A 16,882-nucleotide genomic window follows, 5' to 3' on the forward strand; every position below is an offset into this window, starting at 1 on the left:
TTTATGTTTTATGCTTCGGCATGTAGCTATGCAAGAACTCGATCAAAGCCTGACATTAACTGTGTGAAGAAGTCATACTTACCTAGGGTGTTTTAGACATCTTTAGGCAGATTGATTGTTTTTCCCACCAAGTTTGTTTAAGGCAAGGTTAGAAGTATGAAAATAAGATAATTTCCAAATTGTTTTAGTGAAGTATGTGTGTTATAGGCAGAAAAACCCAATTATGGCCAAAATAAAAAAAATTTTTTTTTTTTTTAAGCTGTTTGCTATAATTCAGCCACAGCAACATCCAGCTGGTTTTCCCAGACCACCTCACGTCTGAGCTTGCTTGACTATATCTACTGAAAAAACAGTAAATCCAGTCTAGATCTGTTTAAAAAAAAAAAAAGAAAAGAAAATCCAAGATTTGAACCCTTTGGTTTCCAGCAAACCAGTTAACCACTGAATGAGATTATTACTAAAATCCTTGCAGAAAAAATGCACACAAGGATTAAAAAGCCATATGTCCTTCATGAACACTAACAATGGAGAGACAATACTATACAATTTGCGTTATAAAAGTTTTAAAAGTTTTTCATATCTCTTTCTGTGCTAATGCCTTAATTTAACTAACTGTAGTTGGATGGGCAGATGATAAACATCTGTATCACATCATCTTAATTATTAACACTGACATGCTATAATCTGCATTTCTATCGGATTAAAATATTAGAGCTCAGCTCCACTTGCTGTGTGTGTGGGTTTTTTTTTTTTTTTGTGTGTTCCCTCCCAGTTCAACTCTTGCAAGCCTGATGATTCTATGAAATGTAACATGGGGAGAAGAACTAAAAATTAGACATCCTTAGAATGCCTACAGAGATAACATGTGTAAGTTCTTCACTGGAAAAATACCACAAATTTCTCCCTGCAGTAAACTGTTTTGTTGCTTAGAAAGATAGAGAAACTCTCTCAGACCCATCCATCCTGTTCTCAGATGCTTCAGCTTTTGTTCTCCTTCTTCTATATATTTTTTTTCCCCTTTCTTCCTTCCTTCCTTCCCTCTCTCTTCCATCGGATCCTCCCTCCTTCCTTTTCCTAACCATGTGCATTGAGTGTGTTAACCTTGCTGCACAAAGAGTGACATCATTCCACCTCTCAGGGGAGAGGGAGCTTCTCTCATTCTCGCTTTCTCTTTGTCCCGTGCCTGCTTCTTTCATTTTCTCACACACACAATTACTCCCTTCACTGCTGTTATGTTTGATAATGAAGACGGAGGGAATAAGGCAGGATAATGAAAGAATCTCAGTGGTGTAAAGACATCTACTCAGAGTGTTGAGAGGATAGACGTTGTTTCCATCATTTCATCATTCCTCATCTTTGCTCATCCTTCCTGATGTACCTAACTAGCAGTATTCCTCATATCTTTGAAATGGTATTTTAAATGCAACTGTATTTGTCAATGTCTGACAAAAATGGATGGGTAATTTATATCAGAATGCTGTTGTGTGTATTTTTGTGTGTTCAAACTGCAGAGAATCTATTGACTTAGATTGGTGACTTAATGTAAATGAAATTGCTTGTGAGTTTCCGATAGATATATATATATATTTTTTTGAGCTGCTCGAGGGCTAGAAATATTTCTGCTGCAATACTTTCTGTTTGTGAACATTTCATGCACAGCGCAGCAGCTTTCTAAAGCCTGACTGCCTAGCGGGCAAAGCTGCTGTGATCTTCTCACTCATTATGGTCACTTCTTGCTAACATCCATGGAAAAAATATAACAGATCAACAGTGATGATACATTAATACTTTAAAAACCAAAGAAACATTAATAGTGATTGACCCTTCACAGTTTCCATCAGCGTGGTTTCTGAAGAATACCATGTGTTAGTGTTAGCTATTATTCACCAGAATGCTAGCATTAGCCGTATTAACTGAACTCATGCTACAGATTTCATGTTCCTCTTAAAAAAATGCATAGAAAATACTGTATGTTGTGTTTCTGTATAATGCTTGTACACTGGTAGCATCGAAGTTAAAGGAAAAACATGCTGAAACACATTAAATGTGTTTATACTTTGTGATGTGCTTAGTGACTCACAACGCGATAAGAGATGAGTCAGATTTTGTTGTTAAAAGCAGAAGAGCTTCTATCATCAGTCACAATTTTTCAACAATGTTCATTTTCATAACAATGAGAAATCCAATATAGCAGTAGTGGAGACAGCAGATGTTGGACTCAGTGTTCCAGAATGCAATGCAGCTATACAATGCAGTTATGTCAGAGACTTGGCTCGGCTAGTTAGCGAGCTATGAGATGACGAGCACATTGCTATTGATGATGCATTGCTCTCTTTATTTAGAGATGAAGCAAGGGCTAATTCTTACTGGCCCCACGAAACCAAGAAAAAAGTTTCAAGAAAAAATGTCAACTCAATTTCATTACGAAATAAATTTTGGACGCCGCTGAAAATCACATTAATTATCAAGATCAATGTGCAAAATGTTCAGGATGGATTTTTTTTCTTTAAGGCTCTGGGCTTATAAATCTCAGGACTGCCATCTGGGATTGTATTCACGTTCAATGGTAAGACATTTTGGGTAAACGTCTACCAAATGAAGAAATGGTTTATTTTGATACAATTACATTTGAGAGTAGGTGTACAGGACAGGCTTCCTGGCCCTGTGCTACAAAGATGCAGTTTCCAACTCTGCAGATGCAGAACGCAGCCACAGCATCTATAAGCTTGTTCTGTCCAACTGATGGTGCTATACTTCAAGCAGTAACTTGAGGGCTCTGGTCTTCCTGTATTACAATCAGAAAGTGGACAGTGGTCTTCTGGAAGTGGACGAGCCAGTGCTCGAAAGTGAAATGTAATTTCCTCTGCCAAATGTGGCTACACAGATCCAATGTGTTTGCAAGTATAGCATATATTAGAATGGCCTATAATCAATGTTTCCACTCTATTTGTTTAAAGTATGAGTTGATGAAGATGATGAACAGTTTGATTTTGTGCCTAAATTGCGGAGTAGTGAATTAACAGGTTGAGGGATGTCACCTGCCTTTTTGCTTTATGTGAGTGTTCATCTGATATACTGAGCCTGTGTGAACTGAAGTTACATGCAGTACCTATATATAAACTACCACACCTGCTGCTTGTGTGTTCATATAGGTCAGGTGGGGAAAATTTCTATGCTTCTGTTGTTGTCAAAGTTGTCTTGTATGTAAGTCAGAAATTGGGAAGACACAAAAATAAACACGCTTTATGCATTTTGTTTGTTTTTGTGTCGTGTATGACTATTCGACATCTAACGTCATACATAATATGGTAAATGTGGTATCCTAATTATGAACAAATTTTCCGCAAAATTCTGGAAATTCTGGTCATTTTGATCGTAAAAATCACACAGAAAAAAATCATGAAATCCTGGTGAGCCTGTATTATTTGGTATTTTGTATTGTGTATAAAAATCCATTTTATCTGATACACTGTCTGAATATGAGTAGTTATTGTAGTGACATGGACCCCACTGAAGAATATTTAAGGGACGAATATCCCTTATATAACATTTAGATAACAAGGAGCTGCACTTTGCCGGGTTTTGTTTGTTGTGCCTGTTGGTTTGAGGTACTGAGTGGTTGTGTGAAGTGCGTCCGAATGGCTAACTGCATTAGGACACATTGGCCTGGCAGCGCTGCTCAGAATGGACCTTTGTACCTCAACAATGAAGCGTTCTGTTTGGCACGCAGTGATGGAAGCCCCCTCTGCTGGCGGCTGTATGCTAGCACTTCTAGCACTAACTCTGTGCCTGAATGAAGTCATTATGAATGGCAGCGGCCCTGAGGAATCATGAAAAGCACTTGCCGTGTGGGAAGCGTGTATTTATCTGATGTGAGTTATGTACAGTGCAAGGTCAGAGCAGCGTCCTCACAGGAGTGTTCTGTCAGAACAGTTCAAGTGATTGGGGGGAAAGCTCCAGCTGAGAGCGTTCACTCACACACACTCGCACGGCACGGTTATACTCTCATGTTCTCCCTCTGCCTCTTTAAGAAGAAAGATGGAACTTTCTGTGCGTTTTATAATATCATAAGAAATGTGTACAGGATCGGACCAAAAAAAAAAAATTAAACCCACTCCTCTTCCCTCTCTAGTCTCCTCTTGTTGGGTTGAAATATATTTGCAATCTTGTTACGCTTTATTTCGCATCCCATCAGAGCACCTCTCTCTCTCTCTCTCTCTCTCTCTCTCTCTCTCTCTCTCTCTCTCTCTCTCTGGCCTATCTTTTCCTCAAGCCCTGCTTTTCTACTTTTCCTGCTGAATGGACTCCTGATTGTCCCTTTCTAGCTAGTTGTTTGTTCTCTACCTCTTTCCCTGCCTTCCCTCCTCCTGTCCCTCCCTCCGTCTCTCACTCGCTTGTTCACTCCCTCTGTCTTTCCCTGAGTGCTCAATGTTGACGCTCACTCTGACCACCAGCAGAAAGAGAAGATCAGCAGTGCAGTGCAGCTCTTGTGTGTAAACTGCTGATACATTGTGAGGTAAGTACTTGAGGGTGAGCTCTTTTCTCTCCACTCCTCCGTTTTCCCGTGAGGGAGTTTCCACGTGTGGTTTGGTACACTGTGGTGAGCAGCTAGGAGGAGCGACTACTGTACTGAGTAGCAAGATTGGTTTCTTTGGCGCTTTGTTCATGCAAGCAGTGAAATGTAGAGATGCTGTAAGGAGTGTCTGAAGGTAATAAATAGCTTTGCTGTTGGGATTTGTGTGTGAGTGTGAGCGAGAGAGCGAGAGAGAGAGAGAGAGATGGGGTCTCATTGTCAGGGTGAGGACAGAGGTCATGAATTGAAGAAAAGAGGAAAGGGAGATTGCTGAACCCCGACTTCCTTTTTGTGTCAGCACACAGAGCTCAGGCCAGTACTGTTCTGTTTTTCTTTCTTTTCTTTTCTTTTCTTTTCTTTATCTTTATCTTAGCTTTTCAACTTTTTCTGTTCTTTTCTCTCTTTTTACTTCTATCTTTTCTTTTTCCCCATCCTACTCCTTTTATTTTCTTTTTCTTTGTATTTGTTTTTTACTCTTTCTATTTTTTTTCTCCTCTTGTTTGTTCTTTGTTCTTTTTTTCTTCTCTTCTCCTTTTTCTTTTATTACTTTTTTCTTTTCTTCTCTTGTACTCATTTCTTTACTTTGTATTTTTTCCCTTTCTCTCATGTATTTTCTTTTTTTTTTTTTCCTTCCCTGATTTCTTTCAGTATTGCTACAGCTCTATTGTTTAGCCTCCTTGACTTTTCATAACATTGAAGTCCTTGAACAAGTTGCTGCAGTTCATTAATGCATGTTTGATAAATTAACTACCAGTTGAATAATGATTTATTTACACAGAGTGCATTGTACCTTTCACATTAAGTATGAGTGTGTGTGATTTGTGAGTTGTTGATCAGAGATTGAGTCACTTCAATTTCTAAGATATTTCTCAGCCTACTTTTGGCTCAGCACAGCAGACTGATGTCTTTCTACGCTCTGTGTGTGTGTGTGTGTGTGTGTGTGTGTGTGTGTGTGTGTGTGGTAGGGGGAGGGATGAGAGAAAGAGTTGTGCTTGTATAAACCATGTCCATACAAATAGAGGAACTTCCACTCCCATTATCTGAAGATGAAGGAAGGTAATTTAACATCAAGATGTTACTCTATGTGCGCTTGTATGTGTGTGTGTGTGTGTGTGTGTCTGTTTGTGTGTGTCACTGAGTGGTGTTGTTTGGAAAAGTTGGACTGCTGGAGAGCTGAACTTTCTGTTTTCATCGCAGCAGCCAGAGAGGAGTAGCTGGATTGGAAGGGCTTCTCATTCCCATTTTAAAGTGTGCATGTTTATGGATTTGGAAGCCTCTTTATCGAGCTGAAAGAACTACGCGGGCTCTTCATGGCAAATTTTTCAGTAAGTGTTTATTTCAGAAGGAGCAGATGCATGTGCAGTGAACTTACAGATGCTTCAGAATTATGTTAATGTAACTGATTGATTAGAGCTTGTGTAGATTTACATTTATGGCATTTGCCCAGAGTGACTTCACTCCACTTCCAGATTCATCTAGTCAGTAAACCCAGGATCTCTTGCACCTAAGTAGGAATCGTACCACTAGATCAGTGAGATGTATGTCTGTAGTGCTGAGTCTATGATTTTTGCACATTGTAAAAGAATTCTTTGGTTATGAGTTGAGATCAGTGGTCTTAGATTGCGTAATGTGATGTGCTCCCTGGCAGCGCGTTTAGTGCTATTACAACCAAAGGCAGTTGACGACAAACTTCTGGCAGTGTCAGAAGTTTTTGATTAAAATCTCAGTGTGACTGCTGCTACGATGCTTACCTAAAAGCCACCAATAGGAGGACAGCATAAGATTGGCATAGCTACAATTATTTGGTTGTTCAAGTGATCATATACTGACTTGCACACATTATTATGACATTATCAGCCTACATGCCTGTCTCCTTGTTCAATGTAGTCCTCTTTTACCCAGCCACGAATGTCTCCACACCCCTCATTGTAAAATGTATCTTCTGTAAGCATAACTATTACACAGAGGGCTTGTTTCTGTCTATGTGACCGCATTTTCTGCACGTAAGCAGAAAGCAGTAATTTTCTTTAATCGCAGGTGTATCCTTAGAGGATTGTCATCATATAGTCTGACATGAAGAACCCGTTATCGCAGTCTGTTATAGAATTCGGCCAAGATTTTATTATGATTTTATCAGGACTTGACTTCTGGCATGAGGAGACTAGAGCTGGTACCTGTCTCTCTCGCTTCTCCCTCTAGGATTGGTTCTTGACTTTCCCTCATCCTCACAGCTTCCAGCTCGTCTCTGTCTCTTAGTACTCCTAAAGCAGCCTTTGCTCCCTGTGGCTGAGTTTCGGTTTAACTCTGAGGTTTATGGGGTGTATTGCCTCTCTGCAGCGCTCTGCATGTGTGTGAGCTGGCTGCGGGGCAGTGTAGGTGGTTCTCTGGGCACAGGAGTTCAGGGTATTCGTAACATCTCGGGCAGAGGTTGGACTATGCCAGCCTGCCCCCGCCAAACTGCTTCCTTTTAAAAATACTCCTCAGGAAGCCACTTCAAACAATCACATTCCGCACAGAGAAAGTCCTGCACCACTCCTGGAACTTGGGAAAACCTCTCCCTTCCCTTTGCAAGGCAAGACTCTCCCTCGTTCTCTCTCTCTCTCGCTCGCTCCTTTACGGTCTTCTGTTCTTCTCTCCATCCCTGTGTCCATTTTTACTTTATGTAAGACACTTAGGGGTGGGTGAATAAGCAAAAAAAAAAACATGAGGCTTATTATATTTAGGGTTGTTAAAGATATATTTGAGAAAAATGTGAAAAAATTGGTTTTAACTATAGTATTATTTAAAGGTTCAGTATGTAATGTGTTTATTAGTTTTGCTAAAAATGAAATGTGTAGCTTTATTGAGCCAGTGGAAAAGGGTCCCTGGTGTAATCCTAAGCTTGCATTACTGTCTTTGTGGAATTTGCCATTCTCTCTGTGTCTGTGTGGGTTTATTCTGAAGTTCTCTGGCTTCTTCCCACCTCCCAAAAACATGCTAGTAGGTGGATTGACTATATGCAGTTGCTCCTAGGTGTGAGTGAGTGCCTTAATGTGTGAATCTGCAATGGACTGGTGTCCCATCTAGAGAGCATATACACCTTCCACACAGTGTTCCTAGGATAGGCTCTGGATCATGACTTAATTGGGACAGCAAAGGTTTGGTGCTTAGTGGCTAAGGTAAGTTGATCAGTAAGTTAGCAGATAGCCAGCATCATATAGTCACACAACACTTTACACGTTACAGAAGTAATTTACACTACAGCGGTCAGTTGATGTGGTAAATGAATTCGTAGGGAAGTTAAAAAAAACAAAAAAAAAAGCTTGAGGCAGTGTCCACAGTAAAGAAATGGTATGACAGATTGCAGGGTGGTGTTAAAATTTTTACAATGTTTTTTTTTTTTTTGAAATCAAGAAATAATTCATGTTTGGGGAAAGAGCACATCTGAAACTCCACCTCTTTCAAAGCTATCTACCTATAGTGCTGCATTCGACTTACCTTAGAAGTGAGAAGTCAAAGCTTAGAATTGCATCATTTTCAATCCCTGTGAGGCTGTGCTACAAGGTGGGGGGAAAAACATGGACACCTCCTACTAGCTGTCAAAAGAAACAAGCACTTGCTGAACTCTGAGGAACTCAGACTTGAGGTGAGATCCTGAGTAGGAATTCCGAGTTGAGGGGTGTTTTCTTTGTTTGTTTTTTTTTTTCAGGTTGTATGTAGAGTTACGACCTCTAGTTGAATGCAACACAAATTCCTATCTCTCCCTTTCATTCCTCCTGATCGAGTTTCTGTACCCACCACCTCCCAGTCTCCTCTGTACAGCTTTTCAACAGCTCCTCTTCAGGGGGTCTGGCTACAGTTCTTCCCCCGCGATTATATTTCTGTACACTCTGTACCACTAACAATTAAAGGTCTACACTCACAGAATACTCTTGCACAAACCGTCTTATGCTTGCTTTCTCACCCAGAGGGTTTCCATCAGTACATTCTTTCTTGAATTTGCATTTACAGTAAGAACTCCATCTGATTTACAGCAGCCATAGGAGCTAAATGATTCTCTCATGCCCATAACTGTGCATCAGCAGATCTTGAAGGGCCCTCACCCTTCGCCTCCACCTCCCTGACGTGTGCTCACTGACGTCAAAGCCTCAAATGGACCTCTATGAATTATAATTGCAGCTCGTTACTGACCCACATGTGATGGGAAGTGTTCACTCACTCTCTTCCTCTCTCTCTCACTCGGCACTGCTGCACTCCCACAGCCCTTGTCATCTGTTTATTATTTACAGTCCTCTGACGCAGTTTAACGGTTTGTTCTTCCCATAACGGGGTGCACACACTCATCTGTTTCCGCACTAGCAACCCCACAGAAGCAACAGACCGGGCCACAGCTGTTCGTCCAGCGTCTGGCTGCATGAGAGAAGACTCTGAACACATTGCTTTAATTTGCGATGGCCTGGCTCGTGTAACGGTGGGGTTGGAGGATGGGGGGGTAGGGGAGGGGCTTTCCTTGTTGCCGTGGCAACCTTGTGCATGCACTCGGTGAGAGCAAAGGGGAGGAGAGACTTCTCTTTTTGCCAGCTCTTGCTCGTTGCTGCAGTCTGATGTTAGTCAGAACAAACAGATAAGAGAAAAGATGTATGTAGTTTATCATTTTAATTTTAGAAGTCGCAGCAGCTGATTTGTACAGAAAACTGTTTCAGAGCAAACACTTGCTCCTGAGCTGTATCTGGTTTTGTATTGTTCTGTCTTCACATAAACCACTCAGTCATTATTACTGAAGAATTTAATCAATTAATATACTGTTATACGTTTGGGCACCCCCACCAAATGACATATTTTGTTCATTTTTGAAATGAAGTAAGCACAACCACTGCAGCAAACTGTAAAAAAAAAAAATTCTTCAAATGTTAGTTACTTTATATTTGAACTAATTAGTAATTATGGCATGTGCAGAAGTTTGGACACCCTTCCAGTAAAGGCTCAGAACTTAATTAACTTGTTAAGCCTTAATTGACTCATTAGGTCAAGTTAGGCAGGTCAAGTGTTGTCATTAGGAATAACAATTCCAGAGCATAATGCATTTTCTGTAGATTATGATGTCAAACATAGCTGATGCTGTGTTTTTTACAATTAAAAGAAAGCCGTGGAAACTTCTATTTTTATTTCTTTTTCTCTCATCTCCCTTTTAAATGAACAACGTTGAAAGGTTGCCTGTTGAAAGGTTATACCAAAAGAAAGAGAAGACTATAAAGCGTTATACCGTAGCACTGATGCATTCTCAAGTCAGATTAGTCAGAAGGTGTTGATGAATTTTCTATAGCAGCAGCTCTGACAGTAGTTCTATATTAATGTGCTCATTCGTACGTTATCGTTTCTACAGTAACAACTCATTCACAGGGACTTATGGAGAAAATGTATTATACAGTGAAGTTTTCTGTAAGCAGACGTTTATTTAATATTTATAGAAGGAGTTTTGGGTGTCTGCACTTTGTAACGGTCAGTAAGTTTTCCGTTATGGGAAGTGTCTTCAGGATATTTAATTTTGCTCTTTCCGATTGTTTGATTAACTTCAAGAGGAAAAAGCGAGGTTGGTGAGGGGACAACTGTTTATAACTGTGATAACAGGAACTAACTTGTCCCACAGACATTCCACAACATAAAATTTAGCTATAAATAGTTATAAAGTATAGTGTGTTAAAAGGTAGTTAAAAATTATAATTGTAATCATTGTATTTGGTGTGATGTAAGAGGAATAAAACACTTTGGCACGTGGTGTTAAGGGGAAAAAAAATCATATTCGTGGGTGGTAACAGAAACTTAGGCTGCATCATAGCACCTTGTCACTGATTATTTTCCTTTAACAGCACACCCCATCAGGTTTGATTCCTCATCCTTCTCAAGATCACCCATTCAATAACACCTGTAGGATGCCTAAAAATTTTTGATAATTGATATTTGGTTAAATAACACCATCTAAAATTTCTTGATTTTTTTTTTCTCTCCAAAACAAGGTGTGATGACAGTCAGCATTTAATTGAGAGTAAAATAGCACATCATACTTGTAGTACAAAGATCATAGTGCTATTACCAGAATGTTTTCCTCTTTAGAGAAAAGTATAAAACTGGAAATGATGGGGGGCAGGTCTCGGAGCAGGATAGAGTTTACTCAAAACCTTCTGCAGTATAAACTATTTATGAATGGCTGTAAGTGCCAGGGCTCTGGATGGTGTCTGTAAGGTTTCAGTGTGTGTTGTGCTCAGTACCTTGTTGATGGAAGGAGAAGTGAATGGAAGAAGGCCAGTGAGGTTAAGGTTTGTTTGTGGGAACAGCACACTTCAAATGGGCCGTGTTTGAGCATCGAGACAGCAGTACAGGCAGAACCAGAGTTCTGGTACCTGCTGGTCTTCACTGACTTGAAGTGTTTCTTTTTGTTAAGCTGAAAGGTAAACTATGCAGTAATTGTAAACTTGTCTTCATTTGATATAAACAGTTTTATGTGGGTGGTGTAATTGGTCCCGAGACCAGAGCTTACTTCACGCACGCATCTGAGAAAGATATCAGCACCAGAGCTCCATGAAAGGAAGTAAGAAAAATTTCATTCTCATCGGAGAGGTAAATATTTACCGTCACTGTTGTAACATTTAAAAAATATATGGTATGCTAAATTGCTGCAGGCAGGTAGTCACAATAAGTTGCAGTCTTGTAGTTTTTTCTGCCTTTTTCTCCCAGCACAACAAATCTGGTCTCCTTTATGTGATTGCTTTTGTTTATCTCGCATTTGAAGATGGAAAAAAAACAAGGTCATATTTGTCCAATTTTCAGCTGTCAAGTTTCAAGCCATTGTGCCCACTGTAGCCTCAGATTTCTGTTCTTCGCTGACAGTAGTGGAACTTGATGTGGTCTTCTGCTGTTGTAGCCCGTCCACTTCAAAGTTTGACATGTTGTGCATTGTGCACATGTTGTGATGCTTTTCTGCTCATTTCTGCCTTTGAAGATTTCTTCACTGTTCTTCATCTCTTCTTATTCTTTACAAATCAAACTCAAAAATCCCAAGCCAGAAGTAAGATACTTCCAGCTGGACTTCGGTTTCATTTGGAGACTGAAGGGTGCGTGTGCGTGAGTGCATGCGTGTGTGTGTGTGTGTGAGAGAGAGAGAGAGAGAGAGAGAGAGAGAGAGAGATTTCAAAGTGCTTCTGGTAAACAGTTCCATTGAGCAGAAGTGGTTGGATGAGAAAGCGAGAGCAGAAGGGAGACTTCTGTGCAAGAGAGAAGGTCAGTGGTAGGAGTATAGGAAAGTGAGAGAGATGTGGGTTTCGTTAGTATATTATTACTGAGTGTTCCATATGGACTGATAAATAAGCACAGAAAATTACAGAGCAGGCTAATGTGCAATGTTTGTCCCTAGATGGGCTTAAAACATTATTTAAAAATTAAGAGACGTGCAGCACGATAAAAGGGTAAGTTTACACATAGCTGCAAAACCGGGTGCCCTTTAAATATTTTACAGTATTTTTTTTAGATTCTTGAATAGTCTTAATTCCAAACAGGAAGTAGGTTCCATACATGAACATCTTGTACTGTAAAGGCTGTTTGACCAAAAGAGATTTTTCAATAGGGTACCTTGTAATAGAACCATAAACCTGAGAGGTTTTGTCCTCACAGAGAGCTTGTGGAGCTCAGTCTTGTAATCATTTGCATAAAAGTTTATCATTTACAGATTCACTGAAACTTGAGTGTGTGTCTGTGTGTGTCTGTGTGTGTCTGTGTGTGTCTGTGTGTGTCTGTGTAGTGCTATATTAATTCTAGAAGTTTGATTACAGTTTGCTCCAGGCCATGATGTAACACATCACTTCAGTGAGAGTGAGTTCATGTAGACATTTGCCACCTGTCATGGAACACAATTCCTAATTAGACCAATAGTCTACAAATGTGTGTTTATCTGCAGCCTTTTGACCTGGATGTTAGTGGGTGTTTCAGAGAATCCCTTTTAAAAGAAATATTTACTAAACAGGAAGCGATTATTGAGTCACACAGGCTTTCACTCCCGAGAGACAGAGGAGAGGAAAGGAAATGGAGGAGGGGGGTTGACTTGAAAAGAGTAAATGACAAGAGAGAAAGCAATAGAGATAAAGTAGTGCCAAGGGGGATTGGAAATGTGAGGAAAAGCGTCAGTAAATTGGTTCACAGAAGCTGTATTTTGTCCAGTCAGTCCAGCATGTGTTAGTCAGCAATTGTTGGGGAATTCTCCTCTCTCAAGCAGTCAGTACTCAATATGAGATAACACTGGCACTTACCATTATGTCAGATTGGCTGTTTAACATGAATGCTATGTTACGGCTATACCCAAATAAATATCTCTATTGCTTTCCTTGACACGACCATGAATTCGACCGTTCCCACTGAAACAGGAGGAGAGTGTCTTTTGAGGAAGTGTGCGTTATCTATTCTGCGCTCCTCCTCTGAGTTTGTGCTCATTACCACAGCCTCACCGATACTAGCCTCATATCCCCCTGTTTCTGTGCTACTTGGTTTGTTCCAGTCACAACATGACAGGATAAAAAAGGGGGGGGATAAAAGACACTTCTGCTTTTTACTGTCACTTGTCAGTTAACTGTATTGGACTAAAGTGTGTGAATGGTAAGTAAGAAAAGATTAATAGCCATTAGACTATTTAGTATGTTTCAGCTAATATGTATTATTTCACCTTAAAGATGTCTCTTCTAAACTTGTATTTCATGTGCAGGACAGGACGGGCAGTCACTGATAGCCATCCACCTTAAATACTGAGTGTGCAAGAGAGAACATACGAACACATACACACATACGCACATGCACAATTGTAAAAACTGCCCTTAATCGATCCACTAATGTGTGTGTGTGCCAAATGCTTTTAAATGGAGAAGGTACCGTATGTGAAATGTATGTAAAAGTGACTTGAATGCATATTAGGAGAGAGTGTATGTCTGAACTGAGACAGTGTAATACACAACTGGATTTTGCTCCTTTCTCAGCCAGTCCAGTGTTTACACTATCAATGTTTGAGAGAGCTCATACTGGATACGTCAGGGATTTTAAATTCTCTTGGAGCTCAGATTAAAAAGCACAAAACAGATGAAAGAGCAATGTGTTACATGAGTTCCTCAGTCGTTTTCTCTTACTCTGTCCTGACCTAGCCTGAGAACAGAACTGAATCATGTTCCCTGGCTTGTTCTGAAGCTACTTTGGATAGATTTTAGGCTCTAGTGTTTACAAGGTGAGCTGCAGACTTTGGAATGATTTGTTCAGTGTTTGAGGAAGGCACGGTGGCACAGTGAGGAGCTCTGCTTCATAGCTCCAGCTAGCTAACTGTCCATTGTCTCATTCTCCTTGGCTAGCTATGACAGAGTTTAAACACGCAGAATTCTGACACGTAGCTGTATTCATTGAGCCAAACAGTTTGCAAGTTTATAATACTAACTTCTATACCGCATTACCTGTCCAGGAGAAAAGTAGCTAATTCAGTGTTTCACTTTACCCCCTTTATGATCAGCAGGTTTTATGCACTCATTATACATGTTTGCGGCAGAACACCATATTTTTTTCCTCCCCGCAAAAAATATAATGTAGCAGTCCTGGCAGTTTAGTCTTGTCTGGAAGGAGGCATGTAAACACAGCCAAGATGTTCAGGACTAACCTGCATTTTTTTCAGAAGCTTTCTCTAGAGTATGATACTCTTGCTTTGATCACATTGGAACAATAATTGTTATGATGCTTCTATTTTATTTGTGATAGTAAGAACATTAAAAGTATTGACCAGTGCACCTTTAGCAGTTATCACTGTGATGTTCTTGCAGTGAGTAGTGTAACATTAACATTGCTCATTGCCTACTGTGTTTCTCTCCTTAGATGTCTAACTACAAGCGTGCAACCTTTGAGGAGGAAGAGGGGTCAGACATTCCGGCTGATGGAGCCATTTCTCCTGACAGCGTGGAGGTCAGTTAATGGTCAGGGCTAATAGTTGCTTGGGACGTTCTTGATGTTAGTGTGATAATGTGTCCCAGGAAGACAACCAGTGTACCAGTATTGTTCTTTTGAAATTGAACACATTTTGGTGTAGTTGGGTTTGAGGCAGAAACTTGTTAAAAGAAAATTATTCACATTATTCACAGGTCAGTGTGAATGTTATTGCCCTCTGTGTGGACTCTATCTCCTTGGTTTGTGGATAACACAATAGCATCATACTCTATGTTCACTATTATAGGATCAGACCACTGACTAGCACGTCACAAGGTTGCTGCAGATTTAGTGTTAATTTCCACTTCTACAAATAGTGAGTCACAGATATAAGAAGAAATGCTGCTAATTGCGGAAGCAGAAAAAGTTCTGAATGGAAACTACACACTGTATGGTCTGGTTATTTCTCTTATTAGGAACAGGCACCTCATTGTAAGCCTTGGATAGCTCAAATGATTAGCGGGAATGGATTCTGAGCAATGAGCCAAGGAAACAATTGAGCACTCCCACATATTCCCAGCATTGACTCAGTATCTAAGGCTTTGTTTTTTGTTTTTGAATTTCAAAAAAATAGCTCAGAGGTTTGCAATCCAAAGCATTTGGCAGCTTGGGTGCTGCTGTTTTTCCTACGTTTTGTCTCCGCCTTTGTGGAGTTTTCACCTTCAGTTGTTACAATTATTTTTTTACTAGTAAGTAATGAAATCTGGGGAAAAAAACTTGAGGTAATCAAACATTCAGTCATCAGGCGTGAAAAAGTATTTGCTTCCAGATAAAGATATATTTAGGCTAGAAGCAAGAATTGCTTTATAATGCACTGGCAAAAAACAAAGTATTGCAAATAATTTCCAAAACCTAATATTTCCAGGAATGGTGGTCCATAAAGTAGCAAAAAATCCCAATAGAGCTATCAGAGATATACATGTCTCTCATACAGCACTAAATCATAATTCCAAACCAAATGTTCATGACTCAGTAGATAGAAATGGATTTACGGAAGAGCGGCTAGGGAGAAACTTTACTTTTACTGATCTTTTTGGGGTGACCTGAGGCCGTTATGTCTGGTTAAATGCCAAATACTGCACTGTACAAAATGCTTACATGACCTACATGGTGACATACCAAAAGTAAAGCAATTTCCACCAAAGGTAATAATTATCACACACAAATTGGCACGTGGAGAGCACCTAGGAAAGAAAGATGAACTGTTATCTTTAATATCTGAATATACCAAGATGGTGCCATGCTAGTGGCAGCCGATTACAGCAGCTCCCGTCTCGAGAGACGTCATATCTATCTACCGAACCTATCAAAAAATAAAGTCCTGGGGAACAATCTGGGTTTTAACTAAAGTACATATTATTAAGTGTTTTGGGTTTGTAATTTTTTTTAACACTAGATCAGTTGTAAGAAAACAACACTGATATTCTGTGATTGTCTAAAACAAGTTCCGTTTAGATTACACTGTCCTTTAATTGTTTAGGAAATGTTTGAGTAATGACGCCTGTTGGAACGAATGATCTTGCCACGTATTCTTGTGCAGTATCACAGTTCTGTTCTGCAGCTGAGCACTGTGTGCATGCTGTCATGTACCCGCAGAATTTCACATCCTTGTTCTTTATTCGCAAGTTTTCTATGGGCGAGTGTGTTGCGTGTACATTAGGTGTATACGCAACACATTGAACCATAGAAAACTTGCGAGTGTGTTGCGTATATATTAGGTGTATGAATGACGTACAAAATATCAAATATGTTTTTTGTAGGGAGGTGACTTGAGGAATTTGACTTGACTATTTTTCAAACAAATAGTGTTTGACTTGATGAATGAAGATTATAGCACGTTTGGGTCACTTGAGGTTCAAATGGTACTATAAGGGGCTAAATGCTGCCCGTCATTATTGCGGCTAACCAGTTTTTAAGAAAAGGGGGCACTTGTATTTCCACACTAGGCCGTTGGGTGTTGCGCAGTCCCACAGCATCTGGAAAACATCTGTTAATGGGCTTGTATAAAACCTCTTTTTCTTTATCCACTGGCTCTAAATGTCAGTTGCTTGTTTGAGTTGAATTAGAGAACAAATGTAATGAGTAATAAAATGAAATAACATGCAGCTAGGTTTAGTTTCAAATTTGGAGTGATACAATTTTGAAAAAAAGGGCTTTTACATCCAAAAAAGTTCCTGTGATCAGCTGTGAGACTGTAAAAAAGCTCAGTGGTGTTAGAAGTGGGTTCTTTGAATAGCAGCCGCAAGTTTTTAAGCCAAACATAATGCAGCTTCATGTGCTTGTGGCCAGCTGCAGATAGAGCAAGTCTGATTCTTCTACTGGACCATTTAATCT

At 39.8% G+C, this 16,882-nt stretch overlaps 1 protein-coding gene across 9 annotated transcripts in view; it reads left to right on the forward strand.

The window, feature by feature from the left end:
• ece2b (endothelin converting enzyme 2b) overlaps window positions 1-16,882 on the forward strand; it is a 51,437-nt gene that overhangs the window by 6,993 nt on the left and 27,562 nt on the right. For 2 of the 9 annotated variants that reach the window (XM_026934754.3, XM_026934761.3), the window contains one exon: window positions 14,441-14,527. In XM_026934754.3, the coding sequence (XP_026790555.1) occupies window positions 14,441-14,527 (87 nt within the window). Of the gene's footprint in view, window positions 1-4,370; window positions 4,517-4,621; window positions 4,710-5,538; window positions 5,630-5,770; window positions 5,899-13,153; window positions 13,193-14,440; window positions 14,528-16,882 lie in introns of those variants that run through there. The other 7 variants (XM_034310584.2, XM_026934756.3, XM_026934759.3 and 4 more) reach the window with 7 other exon arrangements.

Source organism: Pangasianodon hypophthalmus, chromosome 14, assembly GCF_027358585.1.
Source record: "Pangasianodon hypophthalmus isolate fPanHyp1 chromosome 14, fPanHyp1.pri, whole genome shotgun sequence".
NCBI lineage: Eukaryota > Metazoa > Chordata > Actinopteri > Siluriformes > Pangasiidae > Pangasianodon > Pangasianodon hypophthalmus.